This window comes from Octodon degus, unplaced genomic scaffold, assembly GCF_000260255.1.
Source record: "Octodon degus isolate 3935 unplaced genomic scaffold, OctDeg1.0 scaffold00092, whole genome shotgun sequence".
Classification (NCBI taxonomy): Eukaryota; Metazoa; Chordata; class Mammalia; order Rodentia; family Octodontidae; genus Octodon; species Octodon degus.
The window spans coordinates 4,874,852-4,898,863 of record NW_004524668.1 but is presented as its reverse complement, the minus strand read 5'-3'; the positions used below and the strand labels follow the sequence as shown (position 1 = coordinate 4,898,863).

At 38.8% G+C, this 24,012-nt stretch overlaps 1 protein-coding gene across 5 annotated transcripts in view; it reads right to left on the bottom strand.

The window, feature by feature from the left end:
- The window catches only part of Eif4g3 (eukaryotic translation initiation factor 4 gamma 3), a 400,120-nt gene that overhangs the window by 37,586 nt on the left and 338,522 nt on the right, over nucleotides 1-24,012 (bottom strand). For all 5 annotated transcript variants that reach the window (XM_004637641.2, XM_023722577.1, XM_023722578.1 and 2 more), the window contains 9 exons: nucleotides 20,171-20,317; nucleotides 19,268-19,504; nucleotides 18,181-18,285; nucleotides 16,681-16,813; nucleotides 12,906-13,000; nucleotides 10,349-10,442; nucleotides 8,618-8,735; nucleotides 6,925-7,145; nucleotides 4,705-4,820 (listed from right to left, as the gene is read on the bottom strand). In XM_004637641.2, the coding sequence (XP_004637698.1) occupies nucleotides 4,705-4,820; nucleotides 6,925-7,145; nucleotides 8,618-8,735; nucleotides 10,349-10,442; nucleotides 12,906-13,000; nucleotides 16,681-16,813; nucleotides 18,181-18,285; nucleotides 19,268-19,504; nucleotides 20,171-20,317 (1,266 nt within the window). The remainder of the gene's footprint in view (nucleotides 1-4,704; nucleotides 4,821-6,924; nucleotides 7,146-8,617; nucleotides 8,736-10,348; nucleotides 10,443-12,905; nucleotides 13,001-16,680; nucleotides 16,814-18,180; nucleotides 18,286-19,267; nucleotides 19,505-20,170; nucleotides 20,318-24,012) is intronic.

Here is a 24,012-nt window from a genome sequence, read left to right as displayed (position 1 = left end):
GAGAGAGAGAGAGAGAGAGAGAGAGAGAGAGAGAGAGAGAGAGAGAGAGAACATGGTACGTTTTAAAAGGCTAACATGTTTAGGTTAACAATTTTATGAAAAAGCAATCAGAGAGCCAGAGCCAAATATATGTTTTCCAAGATCATATATGCTTATTTTATAATCATTTAAAAACCTGAAAACAGGGTCAGAGAGATGGCTCAGTGGCATAAGTGCCTGCCTGGCAAGCAGAAGGTCCTGAGTTCAATCCCCAGTACCAAAAACCAAAACCAAACAACCCAAACAATCCTGAAAATAGTGTAAGAACTAGAAAGCCAATGTCATGATCCAAAGGCTGAGGTTATTCTGTCTGGGAGTACTGACATTTACAGATTTCCTAAAGTAACTGTATGGCAGGAAGTTAAAGCTAAGAGATCGTCATACTCCAAAGTCACAAAGTATTAGGAGGTAGCCAGGATTCAAAGCTTTATGCGTCTGCCTTCGCCATGCACGTATTTGCCCTCTTTGGTATGTATCCACTGAGTATGTAAAATGTGCCAGCCCTACTTCAGGGGCCACAGGCTGGTATACTACAGTGAATCTATAACGACCAATATTCTCTGCTTTAATGTTGCATATATTCCAGTGTGAGAACAGATAAGACTGACCTTAAAGACAGGCAGTAAATAAATGAGCAACAGCTACAAAAGAAATAAATAAAGTTTTAGTGAAGAAAAGGGAAACTAGGCAGTAGGGTAGTCAGGAGAAAGACTGCTTAACAGGTCATTTCAAATAAGACCTCAAACCCTGAGAAAAATCAGATAGCAGGCGAGGTGGCAAAGTGTTGGGATATAGGCAGTCGAGCCTTTCTGAAGGCTCAGGCAATCAATTTCTTTCTTTCCTTTTTTAAATGAATTTAGTACAGGGACTATAGGGTTTCACTACGTAGACAGGACTCGTAGTGAGTCTCCTGTTTTCAGCCTCTCAAGCGCTGGGATTACAGGCGCATGCCAGCACGCCCAGTCTCAATTGCCATTTCAGTGTGCCCTGGGGGTGTGGCTGGCAGGGTCCCCTGCCAATGAGCTCTGCCTAAGCAGGTGCTTTAGTCTGCTGAGCTATTTGGCCGGCCCAGGGAATCAATTTCTGCTAGGGGACATTTAATCTGGTTATGTACTAAATATTGAATATACAGGCACAAAATAAGGGCTCAATATATATTATTTATATCACTGTTAATAACACTTCTAAGATGTTAGAAAAAACCTCTTAGGATAGATCCTAAATTTTTAGCCCAATATACTAATACACTAAAGCAAATAAAGCAAAGTGTGCTTCTGAAGCTAGAAGGCTGGCTCTGCACCCTGAATCTACCATTTATTAATGGTCTGATCTTGTACAAGATACCTTATGCCTCTGCATCTCAAATTTTCTTTCTGTAAAAAGATATTATGGTAATAACAATTTTAGGAGGGGTCTTTTTCGTTGTTATTTTTGAAATGGGATCTTGCTGTGTTGCCAGGCTGGCCTCGAACTGGCAGTGATCTTCCTGCCTCAGCCTCCTGAGTGCTGGCATTACAGTCTTGTGCCATCACATCTGGATAGGAGGGGTCTTTTGATGGTTACATGCATATATATAAAATACGCAGACCAACACCTTGCGTAGAGTAAACCTCCCAAGTAGCTAAAATTATCTGCTGGTTATTACAACCAGTATGAAGGCACAGGTGCCCTTGATACTGCAGGCCTATCTGAGGGCTCATGCTTCTCCAGCGGGTCTTCTGCAAAGCTCCTCACTGACTGTGGATATCCTTCAAATGATGTCAGAAGTCAACCCCTATGTTTTTCTTTATTGTCTCTGCTTCTCATCTTTTATAGCTCTTTAATTTTCTCCTAAGTCTTTTTGCATTTGCCTATCTCCATGCAAGAAAGAAAAACTGGGCTGGTTGTTTACAAGTATGCTTCTCATTTTCCAAGAAGCCAGCCAGCGATGTGCTGTGGATCAGGGATATTCTCTGGTGCTTTTCAGTTGGTATTTACTCATTTCGCATGTCTCCTAGGCTTCCTGCAAAGCACACTTCTCTGCCTTACATGGCATCAGAAACTTCTTCCTACTTCTGGATTTTAGAAAATTTGAGATATACACAAGGTAATTTTTGTGTATAGAAAGCAGAAAATGACTAGGTCCTGAAGTCTGTAAGTAATTTTGGAAGAATTTTTAATAATATAACGCCAGAGCAAAGGTAGTTAATATATCTGATAACTACTTTAAGAGCTAGGTTTACCAGGTAAGTCATTCCAGACCTCAAGTCACTCCACTAGATTTCAACATGCGATGTGTCCTAAGACCTCACAACTTAAGTAACTATGAAGGTACTGCTTTCAATGAGATGGCAGGGCTCACGGGTTCAGGTAGCACGCCCATCTTACCCAAATCTTAATGTAAAGATCAAGGAGAAGGTAAGATTTAAAGGAGGGCAATTTCAAAGCCATGGCTTGACATTTCTCACTTACACTGTCTGATCCTGGAACACTGCTTGGCCCTTGGTACTTCAGTTTTCTATTTATGAAATAAGGCAAAAGAAATGCCAGTAATACTTTGAAATTGACATGAGAATGAGGATACAATGACTGTAAAGACCTGAAAGACCATCACTATACCAGGAATGCCTTATAATAACAATGGGCTGGGGGCTGGGAGATAGCTCGGCAGTCTAAGTGCCTGCCTGGCAAGCGCAAGGATCCAGGTTCAATTCCTGGTACCGCATGCTGTGCCGGCCCCTGAACCCTGGTGTGCTGTGCCAGCCATTGAAATCAAGCACAGTGGCACATGCCTGTAATCCTAGCACTGGGGAGGCTGAGACAGGAGGATCACTGAGTCCGAATTGCATAGTGAGACCTTGTATCCATTAAAGAAATAAATAAAAGATTTTTTAAAAAGTTAAAAAAAAAAAAATGGGTTGGCCAGGTGTGCTGGTGTGTGTCTGTACATCTAGCACTCAGGGAGACTGAGGCAGGAAGACTGAAAGTATGAGCCTCGCCTCAGCCAAAAATAAAAATACACAAAAGGGTTGTGGATGTAGTTTAGGGCCTGAGTTTAAACTACAGTAGTCCACGCACGCGCACATACACACAAAAGATGTGGGTTTTGCTTGTTATTATCAGCTACTTTGGTTTTCCTTAGACTGACATACCCACTCTTTTCTACCTCTCCATCTTGTGAACTACAAATTTAGACAGGTAGACCTGGCAGAAATGTACCAGACTTAAGCAAACTGAACCCTGTGAATCTTGGATTATGTAAGCCAAGCCTTAGATCAGAACCAAATTACTCTGTTTTTCAGTCACAGGCCTTTCTGCTTATGAAGTGTGATAGAAAAATATTTATTATAGGGCTGGCAAGATAGATCAGCAGATTAAGTGCCTGCTTTGACAGGCTCAGGGACAAGGGTTTGATTCCTGGTCCTGCATGCCATGCCGGCCCTGCCCCCTGGGGTACACTGAGCTGGTGACCAAGTCCGGGCATGGTGGCGCATGCCTGTAATCCCAGCACAGGGGAGGCTGAAAACAGGAGGATCACTATGAGTCTGAGCTATGTAATGAGACCCTGTACCAAATACACAAATGAAAAAAAAAATTATTATATACACAAAATAAAAAGTATTATTGTACAAGACACATTGCAGTCAACCTCCAACAAAACACTTCCCTTGTTTCAAACACATCATTCCTGTCTCTCTCCTTCTTCCCTTTTTTCATTTTGTTGAGATAGGGGCCCCACTACATAGTTGAGGCTGGCCTTGAACTCACTATGTAGCCCAGGGTGGCCTTGAGTGGCAAAGCGCTAGCATGCTGGGAATACAGTTGCGCACCACCATGACCAGCTTCCGGCCACTTTCTAAAGCATTCCTGGAAGTGCTCATACGTGAGTGTCTTTAGTTGCACTGCTGCAGCTGTATCTTGATGTTCTGAGTCCACTAAAAATGTTTAACTTCAGTGGTTATTTTGACTTTGGGGAAGAGCTAGGTGGAAGTTGCATGGTGCCAGATTTAGTGAGTAAGGACACACCTTATTCTTTTTATAAGCCTGCCTTCTGGTCAAATGTCAGCAGTAGCCATTTGATCACATCTTGCCATTTTTTTTTTTATTTTTTTTTTGTGGTACCAGGGATCAAACTCAGGATTTTGTGCTTGCCAGGCAGACGCTTATGTCGCTGAACTATACCCCTGGCCTGATCACATCTTGTAAAGATATGGCAAAGGACTTCAAGAATTGCTTCAGAAAGTGGCAAAAATGATGAAATAAATGTTTTAACCAAGGTATAGTGGGGTTATTCTGAGAAGAAGAGCATGTCTTTTACTGTAAACCCTCCCCTTGGCCCACCTCCCATTTGTTCTTTTGAGACAGCATCTCTGTATAGTTGAGGCTGGTCCTGAACTCACTATATAGCCCAAGCTGGCCTCAAATTCAGGGAGGTCATCTTGCCTCAACCTTCCAAATGCTGGGACTCCAGACCTGTGCTACCACATCTAGCCCTTGTAAAAAATTTTAAAACAAAATTAAACATTTACCATATTTTGAGTACCTTCTGTAGTTGCTTTTTTTTTTGTGGTACCAGGGATAGAACTCAAGATCTTATGCTTGACAGGCAGGTGTTTATGCCACTGAGCTATATCCCTGGCCCTTGTAGTTGCTTTCTTTATAACTGCTTTTTAATATTTTATTTACCTTAAAATCATTAATGTGTAGAAATTCATCAATGATAGGTCTAGACTTCCTCTCCATTTCTTCTTCTGATAATGTACACTTCTCAGGGGCTGACATTGTTGAAATTTCCGCTTTCCCTATGAATAAGTCCAAAAAGGGAGAAAATTAAAGAAACAAAAGGGCTGGGAAGATAGCTTGGCAGTCTAACTGCCTGCCTGGCAAGCACAAGGACCTGGGTTTGATCCCTGGTACCGCATGCCATGCTGCGTAGCAATACCAAATAAATAAATGCTTGAAAAGAAAGTAATAAAAATTACCATTAATATGGTGAGATCATGGTTGACAATATGTGTTGTTACATTTTTTCAGTAGCTTTTAATAGATGTAATTTGACAAAGGAAGACAATTAAAAACAATACAGAAGTCTTATATTTTAGAATAGAATATACCAACTAATTTTATAATCTACAAAAGTACTGAGACATATAATGAACCTTTATAATTAGAGCTTTTCTCTTCCTTTCTGTAGTTAGACTCATGACTTCACTAGTGCACAGGTTGGGCCCTGTGTACAACAGCACTAGCCAGAATGCCTGTGACACTTCCTTACATCTGCCATGGCTCTTCCTACTGCTAATATGCTCAGTATACTCCTACTGTTGAGAATATTTGTTCCCTCTGCTCCACATCAGTCTATTGTTGCAAACTTGATTCAACCCTACAGGTGCTTCAAAGGAGAAAAGTCTTCTCTGTTATTCCCTGCCCTGATTCTACAGAGTTACTGTTATGGTTTATGTCTAGTTGTCTCCCCAAAGCCTCATGCAGTCATTGGGGTGGGCTTCTAGCCTTTATGATTAATTCATGATCCAATGCTGGGATAATGGATGTGAGTGCTACAAACCTTGGGGTGGACAGCCTGAATGCAGTACAAGGGAGAGAGGCCTGCTCTCTGCTGCCTGCTGCTCCTCCCTTTTCGCTCCTGCTGTCTTGCTGTTTTCTGCAGCCATGAACTACTGCCCTCTGCTATGTACCACTCTGTTTTGAAGCCATCTGATTGGACTGAAACCACCAGGAACTGTGAACTAAATGAAATTTTCCTTCCTTAATTTTGTGTGGGGTATTTTGTCCCAGCAACAAGAGAAAAGTAACTGAGATAGTTGCTTTGCTAAGTATTCTCATAGAACTAAATTCCTTTCTTTATAAGATTTTTTTGAGTTTATGTTTTATGGTATTACTAGGAACAACAACCCAGTGTCTAACAGTAATAAATGAATTACCTAGACATTAAACATACATGGATCAGTTGTGCTAAATTATTCACTACACATAATTTTGTATTTTACTCTATTATGTTCTAAAAGTACCTAGTACAGATAAGTCTTATGTCTCTAAATTTCCATGACTGAAAGTCTATAATCAATTGAAAGACAAAAACATTGGAATTTGCCTCTAAAATCCATTTAGAGACTAGGAGAGAACAATTTAAATAGTCAAACAAATTTGAAAGTTATATAGGTAGCCAAACTTACTTTGAGTTAGATTTACAAGATGGTAAAAATCATCTTTAAATAACTGTTATCATCATGACACTTAACATCTTTTGAAAACTCTGTATTCATCACATAATGCTCTAAGTAGTTACATTTATATTAAGTCCTCATTTCATCTTCAATATAACCTTACAGGGTTAACATAGGTATACTTGTCCCCATGTAACAGCTGAGAAAACTGAAACACAGGTCAGATACGTGAAATAATTTTTACAGACTTACTAGAGCATATTTTTAGGCATATACATGTTAAATATTTACAAAACCTACAGGTTACCATAGAAGATAAAGACAACAAAAAAATCTGTTATCCTTTTTTTGTCTTTCAGTTCAATAATGTAATTTTTACACATGAGGGACTTTCCATAGTATATGTAGTCTTAACAGTAATGCACAGAGGGACGTTAAAGAAAATTCTAAGAAACAAAGGAAGACAATTAATTACTTAATTTATAGCAAGAAGATCTTATTCCAGTAAGTCTTAGTAAAGAAAGGAGAAAAATTTCAAACTGATGAACAAAGACATACCTAAGGAATGAGAATGACAAAACAACAAAGCTGCCTTGCACCTTTGAAGGTGCTGGTTCGTGTGATGCTATGATGTTTTGATTTTTAACTGCAGTCATGTTTCTATTCCTTCCAAGCCTAAAGTCTACATTTTTACCCACTCTGCCCCTAGAAGGTCTCTCACCTGCCTCCCTTGCCTTGCTTCGGTCAGCCTCTGTGTTATTCCTTTCCACCTCTGTACCTCCCGTCAGCTGTTTCACGGTCTCCAGCATCTCTCTCCGCTGCTCTTCCTGAGACTGATTGTCTAATAGGTCTTTACTGCTACCGCCCCTCATGAAAGTGTTTGGACGAGCTGTTGCAGACGGAAGCGGCTTGTCGTTCTTCTCTCTGCTCATGCTTCCACGACTGTAAAGACAGATACACTTAATCTAACCCCTTTATATTCAAATTCTAAAGTAACATAGTTGAAAGTAAGTAATTTTTCACAAGACTTTAGAGGTATGAGGGGCCAATTATATTTCAAAGTATAATACATATAAACAAGTGAAAATCAGAACACTTAAAGTGAGTATTTATTAAGATATTTTAACTTTTTTTCCTGTAACACTAAAAGTGACATTACTTAAAATTAAAAATTTTTAAAAAGAAAGTCTGAACAGGAGGATCACTATGAGTCCAAGCTGCTTAGTGAGACCCTGTACCAAATACATAAATGAAAAAAGAAAAAAAAGAAAGAAAAAAAAAAAAGAAATTTTGGTGCTGAGGTTAAACCTAGGGCCTTGAGAATGCTATGCATATACTCTACCACTGAGTTAGTTTAAATGTCAGCAATAATGATTCATTTTAGTTTTAAAAACTCTTTTGACGAAAAAATGACAGCAGGAAAAGTATGAGCTTAAATAAAAGAAAACATACATTGATTCATTTTAAGAAAGACAGCGTATTTCCATATTTAGCTTTAAATAGGCAATTCTATTCAGTGCTATAAACTGTTCTTTGGCTCAAGGTAGTTCAGAAGCAGTAAATTAAAGAGAGAGAACACTCAGAAATGGGCAATTTCTAACTATTATGAAAGAACACAGACAAGGACTTACAAAGTAAGGCCGTTAAAGGAAATTTATGGCAGTGCAAAGTGCCACAGTACTGCAATTCAATAAATGATGCTCAGGGACAATCCACATCCTCCTAAGAAGTTGGTTTGTACTAAGTACACAGTACTTTGTTTCAGAAGCCCCGAGAGTAAGTAACCTAGTTTGCTAAGTTTTCCTAATCAATTATAATAATATGAAAGTTTGAGAGTTTACAGAAACTTTATTTCTGAAAGTGCTTATATAAAATAAATCTTTTGTCACTGGTCCTCCAGTTTCTAGATAAACTAGCCAGTACAACACTTGACTACACCATTCCTACAAAAGTGAAAGTAGTAAGATATCAGAATGTACACAGACTAGAGAAAACTGAACAGTGACTTCAAATTCCAGTGAAGGACAGTGTGACCGAGAAATATATGGGGGGGGGGGCTACCATATTCTTTAATTCACTTGTGAGTACTAGGTTATCCTACAGCATCCCAGAGGAACAGCTTGGTGAGCCCTAGAAACACCTCTAGGGCTCTTTAAATGGACCTAGCTTTCTTAGGACACAGACTACAGCATTAGGTATTTTGCCAGATAATCTGCCCTTCCCATTTTGTCCTAAACCGAACACCTAATTTTATGTTATTATCTTATTATACTATGTGAAGAAGAAAGGAGAAAATCAACATTAGGGATAAAAGGAGCGCATCCATAGGACTGTGATCATAACCCACATATGAGACAGGGAACGATACTGCAAATAGGACAGCCTTGAGTGAACACAGAAAGAGGGATTCTCACCTGCTTAAGGTTCTTCGGGAATCAAACTCTAAAGGTGTAGCTGATGTGGATCCAGAGGGCACTGGAGGTTGCAGAGCAGAGAATCTATTTAAACTGGAAGTAGTTGACCGTAAAGCATCTATAGGTATTGAGGATTTAGGAAAAAATAAAAATGACATGACTAAAATATAGATAATCATTTATCTGCATCCATAAGATGGGGCCAAGACCAGGAATTTCTTTCTTTTATATTTTAAGAGGGAGGAATGGAAGGGGAATTACCTATGTTTCCCAGGCTGGCCCTAAACTCCTGGGCCCAAGCATTCCTCCTGCCTCAGCCTCGGAGCACAGCAGTTGGGACTACAATGCTAGCCACCATGCCTAGATTAAGAGCAGGAATTGCTAACAAATTCAGATAACACCAATCTCTTGGTCGAGCTACCATCCTCTGAGAAGACTGAGGGGAATCTGTATGTAAAAGATTGGTCATTATAACCACTTGTCTTAAAATACTGAAATCATCCTAAGCAGGACACAGAACTGGTTGTGGTAAACAGGAGAGAGACAGACAAAACCCAAAACACTGTATTTTAATGAAGTTTACCAATATGAATGTTGTAATCTAATTTATACAAAATTATGGTTCCTTAGAAGAAGATATAGAAAGGAGGATTACATTGCAGTTTCTTTTTTGTAACTGGGCTTCTTTATTAAGATATATTCATGATTATGTAAACATTTTTACTTTAGGTTTTAATTTTTGATTTTTTAAAAAATGTATTTAGTACAGGGTCCACAAGGTTTCACTACACAGATGGGACTTGTAATGATCCTCCTGTTTTCAGCCTCCCAAATGGTGGGATTACAGGCAGGCTCCACCATGCCCAGTCTCAATAGCTGTCTCAGCGCACCCTCGGGGCAGGGCCAGCATGGTAGGCTGGGGATTGAACCCTGGTCCCTGAGTCTGCCTAAGCAGGCTGTTCAATCTGCTGAGCTATCTGGCTGGTCCTATTAAAGTATATTATCTATATACTTCGTTTTCATTTAATAATGTACCAGGTACTGAACCTGAGTCCTTGCACTTGCCAGGCAGGCACTTAGACCGCTGAGCTATCTCCCCAGCTTCTGATTTTTGATAATTATGAAAGTGTTTTTATTCTTTATTCTTTTATAACTCCCTTATACATTTCTGTATATTGCTTCCCTTTAATTCTGGGGTTCTAATAATTTCTCACTGTACTGAATTTGTGGACAACAGCAGAACAACAAGAAACCCGAAAGATTAAAAGTCCTAATTAAATAGCTGGACAGCTGGAATAACGTCTGATGTTCTTCAGCACAGCGGGATAACTACAGTTGACAACAGTTTCAAGAATATCTCAGATCAGGTACTAGAGAACATTCTGAATATTCTAAACAGAAAGATATGATAAATATATATCTGAGCTGATAAATACATCAATAATCCTGATCTAATCATTACATATTATATACAAAACTGTCATGAAATGATACACTGTGTTCCATAAATATGTACAATGACTATGAAAAATAAAAATGTTAATTTAAAATTAACCTAACTGAATTAAAATTGAAAAAAACCCAAGAATCCTTAGGAGGAAACTTGAGTTACAGCATGTGAAATTGCACATGATTAGATCTTTCCCTCTTATGCAATAATGACTGTAGGAATTGGCTGCAAAGTGAACACTAAGCCACCAATAGGTAAGAGAAGGGCCATTCAATACTTACCAGTCTCACTTGCCTTCGCGCCACCACTGCTGCCTTTTCCCCAGCTCCCCAGCTGTGCTTTAGGTACCAGCTGAATTTTCTCATCAATTGTGGGCTGTAAAAGAAGCGGCCACAATACATTTATGGGAAATATTACAAAAGAATAGCTTCTATTTTGCCTCTTTGGTGCAGAACTAATATTAACAGCAAAATTTTAAAACACCAGTTTGAGAAATGTAAGCTGGAACTGTTCTCACTAAAGTGGGTTTCCTGTGGCATCTAGAACACTTCCTTGGACTCATTTCCACAAAACAGTTTGAAGGCACTGATCTGAAGAATGCACTCAGATCCTTCTATTTCAGACGATTTTTTAATCTGCCAAATATAAGCAGTTTCTAATGATTACTCATCCAACAATGCTCCGTAATTTAAAAAAGAACAAAAGAATAAAAATTTCATGGGGGGCTAGAGATGGAGGGAGGAGATGTGAATATTCAATGAAGGGGACAGGAAGAAAGAGAATGGAGTACAGGACAGGGAGTGCAGGGAGGTAAGCACCTGGTGACCATCATCTCTAACCCTCCAAGCATGTTAGGACAAGTAGACAGAGGTGCCGTGTCTCATGCACATTTTTATACAACATATGTAACTTAAAAGCTAGAATGTGGTTCTTTGTAACAAAGGTATTTCTATCCTCTGACAACCCATAATATGCTGTCCTGCTGTGTAACATCCTTTCACAGGACTCTCCCAACAAGGAATATGTTTAAATTTTAAACTTTTTCTAGAATACTTTATATAACCTACAGTGTAACTATAGAGTAGTACTAGTAAAACATTTAAAAACAGTATCATTAAATATTAATACAATTTTCAAAGATGTTGGGGTTGATATTGCAGAAATTCTTTAAAAAAACAAAGTTTTTGTTGAACACATATTTTTTAAAAATGTATTTAGTACAGAGTCTATAGGGTCTCACTATGTAGATCAGACTCGTAGTGACTCTCCTGTTTTCAGCCTCCCAAGCACTGGGATTATAAGAATGCCCCACCACACCTAGTCTCAATTGCTGCCTCTGTGTGCCCCAGTGGCGGGGCCGGCATGGCATGATGGGGATCGAATGCCAGCCACTGTGCTCTGTGAAGACATCTTTTGCTTGAGATGAATGACACTCAGATTCATCTAGCAATGGAAACTGGTCTGAGACAAAAACAATTAGAAGACTGGCCCAGGATCTTAGAGAACAGTGGCCTGGTTAATTGTATCACCAAGAGAGACCCAGAGGGAAAATACTTTATCCCGAGGTAAAGCATTGACAAAATTATGAAGACACAAATAACTTAACATTTAATTCTAATTCTGTTTTTAAACTTTTGGTCAGTTATCCTTTTGCATCTGATTTTTTAATATTCGCTTTAGATTTTCTTTAGCATTTTGCTGGCAGGTTCCAATTTTCAGAACTATGGAAAGTACCACAAGCAAGGTTCAAATGAGACTTGCAAATGATCTGAAAAAGCCAATGGACTGTGGAAGTTTCCATTTTTACCAAACTGAATTGTACTTTCTCTATATTCTCGTTTGCTCTATTTACAGAGATTAACTCCTACTGCCGAGAACATCTGCTAGGAGATTTTTTTTTCCCTGTACTGCAAATGAATTCTCAAAAGAAAGGAAAGCAGAGCATGGTAAATCTTTATTACAGAACGATTCCTAATGGTCTTCTATGGTTTATTTTTGGCTCTGGATATGGGAAACCATCATACTTACATTTAAAGAAGTAATTGTTTATCTTCCAGAGAAAAAAATACAGAGCGCAAAAGCCTGCTAATAGCTAAGGCTTCTCAGGTATCTTTATCATCATTTCTCTTTTATTAAGCATTTCATAACTTGTTAAGAATTAACCTAAGGGCCAGCCAGATAGCTCAGCAGACTAAAGCATCTGCGATGGCAGGTGCAGGGGCTGGGGTTTGATCCGTGGCATGCCGAACGTCGGTCCCACCCCCAATGTGCACTGAAACAGCAACTGGGACTGGGCGTGGTGGTGCGCTCCTCTAATTCCAGCACTTGGTAGGCTGAGAACAGGAGGATCACTACAAGTCTGATCTGTGTAGTGAGGCCCTGTACTAAATACATAATAATAACAACAACAATAATAATAAAGAATTAACCTAGGCATCCCTCCTTTAAACTCCTCAGCTTGCCTAGCAAGTCTGAGGCCCTGGGTTTGACCTCCATTACTGGGAACACTAAACTAAACTAAACTAAAACTAAACACCCTCAGTTAGAATACAGAAACTGTTAGACTACTAAAGGATTCCTGCCTAGACAGGACCACAGAATACATTGGTCAATATTGACTTATAGGAAAGTATCTGTATCTAAAACCTACCCCATAAAATATGAAATATGGTTATTCTGTGAGATCAAGAAGTACTTTTTAGACTCATTTACTACTGTAAGTTGTGTGTTTTTCTGGTAGTAATGGGGACTGAAGATAGGGCTCTGTGTATGCTAGGGAAGTACTCTACCTTCATTACGTTCCCAGCTCATACACTGCACTTTATAAGTCACACTTACCTTAGTTATTTTCAGGAATTTTGATGGATCTAGTACTCGACTGTTTTTGGGTCCTTGTACAGTGTTCCACCCACCTTCATCCACTCTCTGGACACCTACAAAGGAGAACAGAGTGAGCCCATCTCTTATTTGTTTTATGTCAGTTTGATAGTGAAAGAATAAGCAATATTTTTAATTCAGTCAATCCAATTAAAACCAACAGAAAAGACCAAAGAAGCTGCTAAAACATCCTTGACAGCATGAAGATAAGCAGCCCTCCGCTTATGCTGGATCTTCATGAAGCATTATTGACCTAGAATAAACCAAATGACACAAAGAAACCTTCAGTGGACACAGCAGGGCAAAACCTAAAGGAACAATGACTGAAATACACTCAGAAAAATGAAATAGAAATTCTTACTAATATACGTGTTTGTGTGTGTGCCTATGTGTGTGGTACTGGGCACTGAACCCAGGGAAGTGCTGAACTCCCAACCCTTTTCATTCTGATGAAGTCTTATTGTGTAAAAGCCTTCAAATTGCATGTCCTGAACTTGTGATCCTCCTGCCTCAGCTTCCTGAATAGATGGGAATATAAGCATAAATCAGTGTGCCAAGCTAGTAATCACGTATTTTAAAGTTCCTTCACTTAACAGTGTCAGTGATTCCAGTATGCTTTCATGTTTTCTGAAAACCTGCTACTCCAACCTGTTAGCTACAAAGGTGAAAAATACTGACTTTTCCTTCTGACACGTCACACTCAGTGAATTTATTTTTTTTTTAAATTTTAAATATTTATTTATTTTTATTTATTACATTTATTTATTGTGTGTGTGTGTGTGTGGCCAGCTCAGCCCACCAGGGCAGGGCTGGCTGGCATGTGGTGCTGGAGGATTGAACCGCGGTCCCTGTGCTTTGCCAAGCTTGTTTCAAGTAGGTGCTTTAGACCACTGAGCCATCTCTCCAGCCCCTCAGTGAATTTATTAATAAATCAAAGATTTGTGAGTAAATCTTTTCAGTTCAAACATTAAAACATATTCAGAACCTAGCCCCTCTCAATCATTATAAACATGAGCAGTTTTAAGCCACCATATCTTTTTGCTGGATCAATGAAGAAACATGCTCTGTGGCCTCCCTGCTTCTACCCTTGTCTCATCTTGAGGCCAGTGTTACTCCAGCCAGATCCTGTCATCCTTTTGTTTGAAACACATTTGGCATCTTGGAGAAAGAGACAAGATTCCTTATTAGTTCAGGGCCTACCAAATTCTCAAGACTCAGACTCTGGCTGTACCCCAGCCCCCTGCTCCCCATTCTCCTTCTCAGACCCAGAGTTCCAGCCACTTTATTCTGTTTCTTTTGTTCCTTAAAAATGCTGCCAAAGGGCCTTTGCCAAAATTAAAACCCTCTTTTCCCAGATAAACACATGATTTACCTCTCCACCTGCTTTAGGTCTTTGTTCAAATAATACCAACTTTAATTAGTTTCCTAATCTTTCTATTTAAAACTGCAGTCTTAGGACCTGGGAGATAGCTCAGCAGTCTAAGTGCCTGCCTGCCAAGTGCAAAAACCTGGGTTCAATCCCCAGTACCGCATGCCTTGCCGACTTGTGCCACAACCACTGAAATTGGGCGTGGGGGTACACGCCTGCAACCCCAGCAGTGGGGGGCTGAAACAGGAGGATCACTGTGAGCGCAAGTGGCGTAGGGAGACCCTATGCCAAATAAATGAACGATTTTTTAAAATTTAAAAACATAAAACTGTAGTCTCTAGTCACGAAAACTTGCATTCCACACATACTCTCTTTTATTTTTCTATAGAATAAATTCATTTTACTTCAATATTTATCCCTGCTACAGTCAAAGATGTAAACTGTATAAGGAACTTTTTCTTATTAAGTGCTGCGAACTCAATATTTGTTGAATAAATGCATGAATGAAAGTTCTCCAAACTGTCAACCCAAAGCTGTCTTTATCCTTGTATACTTTGCATACTTTACTTTCTCTGTGCTGATACGGCTCAACGTGAACATATTCGCTTCTCTCTTTCTATACTTATCCTTGCTCCTTCTCTCCACTTGCTCTGTATCTTTCACTATTCCAAAACTTGTTTTTGTCCTTTAGTCATCTGTGGATATCCTCCATGGTTTAGGCTTTCATATGTCTCTCAATTTAGTTCAATAACAAATAAATGATAATAATTACAATGGAAATAATAATAAATAATAAAAAATAAAGAAATTACCTGAAAAGCATTGTAAGTCCTGGGGTGAAGAAGGTTAAGTGTTGTACCTGCAGTAACTTTTCTCAGTGGTGTATTCATCTCTCTTAACAACTACACTATGAGCTCAACTGTGTCTGTGATAAATAAAGCCAATGGTAACTGAATATTTACTAAGACTCAAATGCTATTTGAATACTTTTCATAGAATACTTTAATCTCACACAAATCCCACATACTATCATTAATCTCATTTTGCAGATAAAATAACTTGCAAGGTAATACATGAAGTAGGAGAGCAGACATTCAAAGTCAAATACTCTAGAATTTGTTTTCAGCCACTGTACTATATGGCCTAATAACAACTCTGATCACTTAACTGAATAGTAATGTGTGCTATGTTCATCTTAAAATACACAGCCTCACTGGAGATTTAGCTCAGTGGTGCAGCACCTGCCTGGCAAGTTCAGGATCCCAAGTTCAATTCCCAGGACACTTCCTCCCCCTAAATAAACAGCCTCGAAAACAGAACAACTATGATTTTCCTCTGAAAAGGTTTCCTTGTCTAATGTCCCTGAACTTATCAGTGGACTATTTTTCAGATATAAATACTTGCTTTTTTGACTTTCATTTTTTTTTTTTTGCCTTTGTATGTTTTTTCTGTTCTTATTGCTATGAGGTCTCACTTTCCTAGACACAGGACTTTATGAACAGCCATGCTGCTGAATTTAGTGTGTCCCTTTAGGGAATACATTTGTACTGGTGATATTTTCTATTTGTTTGACAGAAATGTTCCCTGGGGTACTTTTACCTTCTCTGATAGACTGTAAGCTTTTAGAGGGAAGAACTGTGTTTTCTATCATTCACCAATCCTCTATCTAGAGAAGTTGCTCCTTGACTATGAAGTTCTTTTTTTTTTTAAATGTATTTGATTGTTACAGGGTCTCACTACACAGCTTGGATTCACAGTGATCCTCCTGTTTTCAGCCTCCCCAGTGCTGGGATTATAGGCATGTGCCACCACGCCCAGACTCTGGCCGGCTGAGCAAGCCCTGGGGGCGGGGCTGGCAAACGTGGTGCAGGGGATCGAACCACTGTCCCTGCACCTTGCCTAAGCTTGCCTAAGCACGTGTTTTAGATGGCTGAGCTATCTTGCTGGCCCCAATTATGAAGTTTTAAAGAAGTCAAAGAAATCACATTTATTTCCTGCTTTTATTCAATGACTATTCTCCAGGTAAAACTGCTTTACTTTGCTGCTATATTTTTTGGGTTTTTCTTTGGGTTTTTTTGGCGGAACTGGGGATTGAACTCAGGGCCTTGCGCTTGCCAGGGAAGCGCTTATTCCACTGAGCCTTCTCCCTGGCCCCTTAAAGTTTTCTGTCTTTTTTTTTTTTTTTTTGTGGAACCAGGGATTGAACTCAGGCCCTTGTTCTTGCCAGGCAAGCACTTATTCTACTGAGCCATCTCCCAGGCTCTTGGGTTTTTCTTTGTGATCTTATCTCATCCCTGCATAGAGAATTCTACATACCTATCCCTCAAGTTCCCAGCTCCTCCCAAGCCCAGTGGATTTCCACCTTACCTGGTCTTCTCTTCTCTTTGGTCATGAGCTGTTGGACCTTTCTTTGCTCTTCTTGTTCTTCTATTTTGGCCTCTTTATGAATCTGTTCAATAGTTTTAGGCCCTTGATCTGCTCTTCGAGATACCCAATTACACTGTAAAAGTAGAAAATAAAGTCACCAGTCAGGTATCTGCAAATATATTATTTAAAAAAAAATCTCAATGTGGAAAATATAAAAGAATCTGGGATTCGAAACATATACGAAATCTGTGATCACGGCAGTTTCTCATCTATTTCATAGATAATGCTATATAGATTATGGATCAGAGATAAAAAATTAAAGTCTCCTAACTCAACCCTAACCAGCTCAGCTGCACACTTCAGCAGCTTATGTACAAAATGATGGGAAGACTGGCTTCAATATAATTATCATTATTTTCTACATTTGAAAAGCAGAGAGATAAGAGAAATCAAGAAGCATGAGAATACTGGGCTGGGGCTGAAGTTCAGTGGAACAGCATGTGTCCAGCATGTGCAAGGCTCTGTCTGGATTTAATTCTTCAATTCCCAGCCCTACGGGGTGGGGGGAGAGAAGATTCCTTGGCATTGTCTTAATTCAATGTATTATTAGTCAGGTCATATCATGTTTCATAGTACTTCTCCACTGATGATGAGTAGGATTTATTTTCCTCTCATATTATGATTCTGGTATCCTTTAATGTGCTACACAATGCTGCCCTTTGGGTATCCCCTCTACAAAAATATAAGTGGTCTCCTCAAGAATATAAACATTTCTCTTTACCGCTCCCAGATATAATACCAACATTTGATACAAGCAAAAATGATTAAAGGCATATAGATGACAGATTTGAATTAGTATGCAAATTCTGATCAAGCAGCAAAGGCTTTGGTGATGAAGGTCCTAAGATCACACCTGGGCTTAGCAAAGTAACTATTATGATGGCTCCCTACTTTTCACTTTCAGCTGCAATCCCTGTAACAGTTCAACTAAGAAAAAAGGTAGCTGTGATAAAACTGTATACATCTCAGAGAAGGTAAAATAAAAGCAGGAGGAGAAGGCCTAAATAGGAAAATCCATAGGAAAGAAAACATCTATGAATTGGCACTTTAGAGAGTTATCCCACTAAGTCTTCCACAACAACCCTATAAGGCAGTTAGCATAACCATTTTAGAGATTTCAAATGTAAGGGTCAGGGAAGTTGAACAGAGAATTTACAGAGTATCAAATCCTAATCACTAGACTTCTAGGGAGACAAAATGAATTTAGAGTGGCCAATTTCAAAATGACAGAGTAGTTTGGTAATTAAAACAAGAAGAAACAAGTAACAGACCAAATGGCCTTCTGTTCTTTCATATAACCTCTCATGAAAGAGAATTCAAGTTCTGAGCCCTCAACCAAAAGCATTCAATTTTACAAATGTAACACTAGCACATCCTTACTCAACCTAATTACTTAACAGAGATTATGCTGGTGGGTTTTTTTTATTTTCTCCTACTTACCAGTCTTAGGTCTATCACATCTTGGAGCATGAATCGAATCCTAGATGAGGTTTTTCTTTCCTTCACAATTTTTTCCATCTGATTAAAGTACTGGTCCATACGTGGCTGCAAGAGACAAAATCTCTACTATTTTGTCTGAGAAAGCCAAATGTGACTTTACCATGACAATATTAATCGTAATCAGTAATGGTAGAATGTTTGAGTGGGTTGGGAGAAGTGCTGGGGATCGAACCCAGGCCCTTGTACATGTCAGACAAGAGCTCTACCACTAAGTCACATACCTGGCTACACTTTTCAGGCTCCCTGGCAGCTGGTCTTGGTAATGTAATTAATTTCAGGCCAGAATATAAATAGGAACATTGTATAGTATTACAGCTCTGGAACCTTCCTTAAGAGAGATTTGACTGTCCTTTGCCCTTCTTCTACTTTCTTTGCTGGGAATAACAGGGACCAGGGTTATGCCTTAGGAAAGGTTAAGCTATAAAAATTTACCTGTGAATTTTGTTTATGTAAGTGAAAAATAAACCACAGTCTTGTATAATCACTGATATTTGGGGTTTTATGTCATGAACAAACATCATCTTAGTAGACTCAGATATTTTAGAACATTTCTTGACCTTCTCTGGACCATTTTAAATTTCCATATCTCTTATTTGAATGACAGCATATTCTATTTGGATTATAGTATTTTTGATGATTTTTTCTACTATGGTTAGATAATCATGTCACTAGTTAGACCATATACTTAGTAAAGCCACTATATCGTCTTTACTTCTGCAATCCCCTTAGGCCTGACCCATGGTAGCATTTCTTCTCATACCTTATCATATAAACAGATGACCTATGAAATGGCTCTGGAAGAAAATTAAAAGGACAAGGAACAAATAGCTTGAACAATTCACAAATTAGATTGTATATAATCTGGAACCCTCCTCACTTCTGATTTCATGTAAATATGGAAAAAAGTACTGACAACTAAACCCTAACAATGAGATAGGAAAAAAGGAAAATTAAATGGTATAGACTGCTGGGCAAGACAGATGATTTTTGTGGCCCTGCTGAAGGTTTCCAGTTTCTGTATTTTTACCTTTGCTTTCTCAAAGTCCAGGTCTTTGCCAATGGTAGTGAGAAGGCGACACAGGCACTCTAGGGATTCTTCGTCATGGTTCTTTAACAGCTTTACCACACAGTCATGCATGATGGCTTCAGTCAGCATTTTGAGTTTAAAGAGTTCTCCAATAAACTTAATGTTACCAATAGATCTCCTCCGGGCTTTGTCCTTGGCTTCTTCCAGTTCATCATGAAGTCTTGTCTTCTCCTCCGGCTGTTGTGCAAGAAATAATAATACCATCTGGATGAGGAGAGCTGTACTTCACAACAGACACCAAGACCAGGAGCCTATTCTGAGGGTCAGATTCCCTTTAAGACTCTGACATGACTCTTCAGCACCCAGTTTAAATTTCTAGAACCTGGCAACTTCTCTGAAATGCAGATTTAGACTTAGTACTTGGTGTGGAGGGCTGAATTCTTCTAACGGTCAGTGTGAACAGCAATGAAATGTCTTTTTTTTTTAAAAAATTATTTATTTATTTATTTATTTATTTAATGTATTTAGTACAGAGTCTACAAGGTCTCATTCCGTAGATGGGACTCAGAGTGATTCTCCTGTTTTCAGCTGCCCAAGTGCTGGGGTTACAGGTACACACCACCACGCCCAGTCTCAGTCACCCTCTCAGCACACCCTGGGGGCAGGGCTGGCACAGCAAGCTGGGGATCGAGCCCCAGTTGCTGGGTTCTGCCTACACAGGCACTTCAGTCTGCTGAGCTATTTGGCCAGCCCAGGAATGAAATGTCTTAGCTGTCAATTTTGCACAGAAAAAAATCCTATCAGTCCCTCTTAAAGTAGAAAAAGAGGTGCTACAGCTGGTTTTATGAAAATTCTACTTGATAATGCTTAAAGCTCACAAACACTACCTACAAAAATACTTACAGCACTGGCAGCTTCAAGTTCTTTCTGCTTTTTCTCAAAGACATCATCATCTGCTTTATCTTTTTCAAACTCCTTCTGGCAACGGTTTAGTAACAGCTTCCGGAAATTTACTGTATTACCAGGCTTATCTGCCATGGGCACTTTCAGCTGCATCCAGATAGGAAAATGCAAAAGGAGCAAGATCACTTAAAGATATTCCAAATATGTGCTTTCTGTTATGCAAAACACTGCTGACTGAACCACAGGTAAGCACTTTACAAGAGTTCTAAAACTGAGCTTCAGGCATTCCATGATTTAAACACTAAAATGCCTTAAAAGTTACAGAGAAATGATACACATTATCCTCACACAAATGTACAGCATCTCTTACGACTCTGCCTGTAGGTGACTCAGAAATCCATGTAATATCATTACAGCTATGACCCTCTACCTACATAGACCTTATCTTAAAAACCAAACCAAACCAAACCAAACCAAACCAAACCAAACCAAACCAAACCAAAAACTGCCATCCTAAGAATTTTAGTTTATATGAAAAAACAGAAAATTTGCATGGGAGAATTCCATGGCCAGAGGCAGGGGAAAAACTAATGTAAAAGGTAAGATTCTTATTCTAGAAAAAAGGAGAACATTTTAGGATTTTTGAGATCTTTTTCTCAGAAGAACATCCTAATGTGATAATGTCAGTACTTACCCTGATTATCACTATCTAGTAGTATATTAGAATTATTTATTATGTGCCCAAAGAATACACTAGTGTACCAAATGTTTAGTCTAACAGTCACTTTAGAAACATACATTTGACATCCAGAACAACCCAAAGTGGAGGGCAAAGCCGCCACTTAGGGACAAGATGATCAAAAGATGTCCATCCATATTCAAAAAAATTGTTGTCTAGTAAGCTTTTATCTTTGGTGTTACTTTGTAACTAAACACAGAGACATTCTTGTGAGTAGGTTAAGAATATTAAGAAAGTAAGCCACAGCAATGATGCTAATTTATGTTACAGATGAAATCTCTTTGAGCATTATTTTGAAAGACTGGTAAAATGACTTTTCAGGAATTCCAAAGTGGATCCCAAAATTCTGGAATAAACACATGATCTTTGCGCTAGACTTTAAGGGAGAAAATACTGAAAACAGAATGTACTACATTTATACTCACAAAATAGTTCACGTTATCACAGCAGACTGGACCTGCTTGAGGCTGAATAGCCTCAGGAAATTCTTGAGAATTGAGAACAATGATGCTATAGTAAACCTGTACTAGAAATGATGGCATGTCCTATGATGTATGAAAATTATTTAATAAGTCCAGCTCTAATCATCCAAGGTATCAAGTGTTATATTAAACATTTCTCTTCATCGGGAAACATTAACTTAGGAGGAGGGGAATATTATCAAGTAAATTCTTAGAAAACTACAGAAAAGCTAATATAGCCCTACTCCAATATTAAGCCACAAAAACACGAACAACTGCAAGTCATTTCATAATCAGGTCTACTCTACAATCAGCCAAGATAGGAATCCTACAAGAAAGCAAAGGTTTTCCAAAGCAAATTCTTATCTTCAATATGCAGGACCTTAAATACATGACAGTGCACTAAGAAATACAAAAGAGAACTAAGAAGTGTATATATGAATAGGCTGGTATACAGGAGCACTAACATGACCTTAGTTTCTAGAACAATCTAAGTTTTAAAAATTTGTACTTAACATCTAACCTGTTGCTGTCCAGAAACAAGTCAAAACACTCAGAGTCCTACTCAGCTTCTTGGCATATTCTTCAGCAGCAATTACAGTAAATACATATAACTGATAATAAGATAAAAAATGGCCTGGGCCACAGTCTATCATTCACAATTAGTTGTTTCTTGAACAATGGGTTTATTGTATAGAAAATGGGAGAAATGTGAATAATCATATGAAAATCCAAACCACTGACTATGAAGGACCATAGTTAAAATAGGCTCCCTAACTCCCCACTCAAAATATTATACAGATACAATAAATATAATTTTCGATGGTTGGAGAGACATGATCAGACTGAAATGGTAAAATGAGACAGGATTTCTCAATACAAAAGTGTAAAAGCTATGTTATAAATTCACAGAGAAGGAGGATCTCTCAGCCAGGCCTTTCATTCCTTTTTAGTAGGGAAGAGTATATGGAAAGAACTAGGAAAAGGATCAAAAGGCTTGCTACCTTGTATATACACAAAGGGAATTCTTCTAACTCAAGTTTCAGTTTTAACATCTAAAACAAGAGAACCACAGTACCTGTGTCCAAGAAGGAGAGCAGCTTTTGAGACTCCAATGAAATGTTTTGTGGAAACACTTTTAAATAAATCATAATTAAGAAAATTGTAATTGGGGTATAAAGATCACTGAAATTGAAAGAATACTTGAATTTGAGTCACAAAATCAGGATTGGAATACTACAACTAATCAACTATGTGAGTACACTGCCCCTTGGGGGGTCTTCGTGTATAAGACATTCTAATGACTATAGACTGAGTTAACGTTATAGAAGTTGGCTGCTGAAATGAGTGCTTTTTTATTTTGCGGAACTGGGGATCGAACTCAGGCCCTTGCGCTTGCCAGGGAAGTGCTTATTCCACTGAGCCATCTCCCTCGCCCCTGAAATGAGTGCTCTGGAGATAGTCTAGTCATAACCCTAATGATGCTGAAAGATTCTTACCACATTACTTAGCATCACCAGACTTGTTTTATTCATAATGGGATGATAATGTCTACCTCTTGGGACTGCTGGAAGATTAAATGAGATAGCCTAAGTGAAGCAAATAATAGTGGCTGACATATAGTAATAACTGTGATTAAAAGCTAGAGTAACCTATTTTACAATAACACAGCTACCAAAGGAAGAATATAAACAAAATTGCTCCCTATGCAATGAGGGAAAGAATTATAAAAAGCAAGAGAAATGAACATCTATCCCCAAATGATAGTAAAGGAAGCTTTGCATATACAGGGCATAAAGAACAGGTGATTGTGCATATGCTTTTTAGGTATCTTCACATGGAAATATTAAAACCAAATAATCAGCATAACAGCCACAGGGTTGAATAAGCTATTCCTAAGTGACTGCACAGCTGTGCAGCTTCCTTAAGACTTGTTTTGGAGCATAATGGTAATGCTGTCTGGGGATTGTTGACAGGGCTTTGGAAAACATGAAGGCGCTAGTGAGAACATATTCTTTAAGAACAGTGATTTATGGTACATTTTTGTCCTTAAAGGATAATAAATTCAACAGGATCCTTACATTATTAAGTAAACATGTATTGTCTGGTGGACAATGGCTTCTCAGGAGAGCCGCTAACACTGGTTAGTTGGAATAGAACATGAAGAATGAATGTCTAGCCTGCCTGAGCTGCTATAACAAAATATCACAGATTGAGAACTCTAAAACCACAGTGCTGTCAGCTTTGGTTTTTGGTGAGGACATTCTTCCTGACTTGAAGATAGCCAGCTTTTTACAGTGTCCTTACACAGAAGGGAGAAGCACTGGGTACCTCTACCTCCTCTTACAGAGGGTTAGATGTAGAATACCAATGACCTCATCTAAATCCAATCACCTCCCAAAGCCCCAATTCCTAATACCATCACATTGTGGGTTAGAGCTTCACTTCGTAACTCTGGAGAGGACACAAACATTTAGTCCACAACAGACAAGGTAGACACTTGCAAATGTGATATAGATAATAGTGAGAGTGAAAATGATGTGTGCCAATAAGAAAAGAATGTATTTAAAACAGTCTTGATACCATACACTTACAATCCCAGGACTCGGAGGCTGCCACGGTATGAGACCTGACTGGACTAC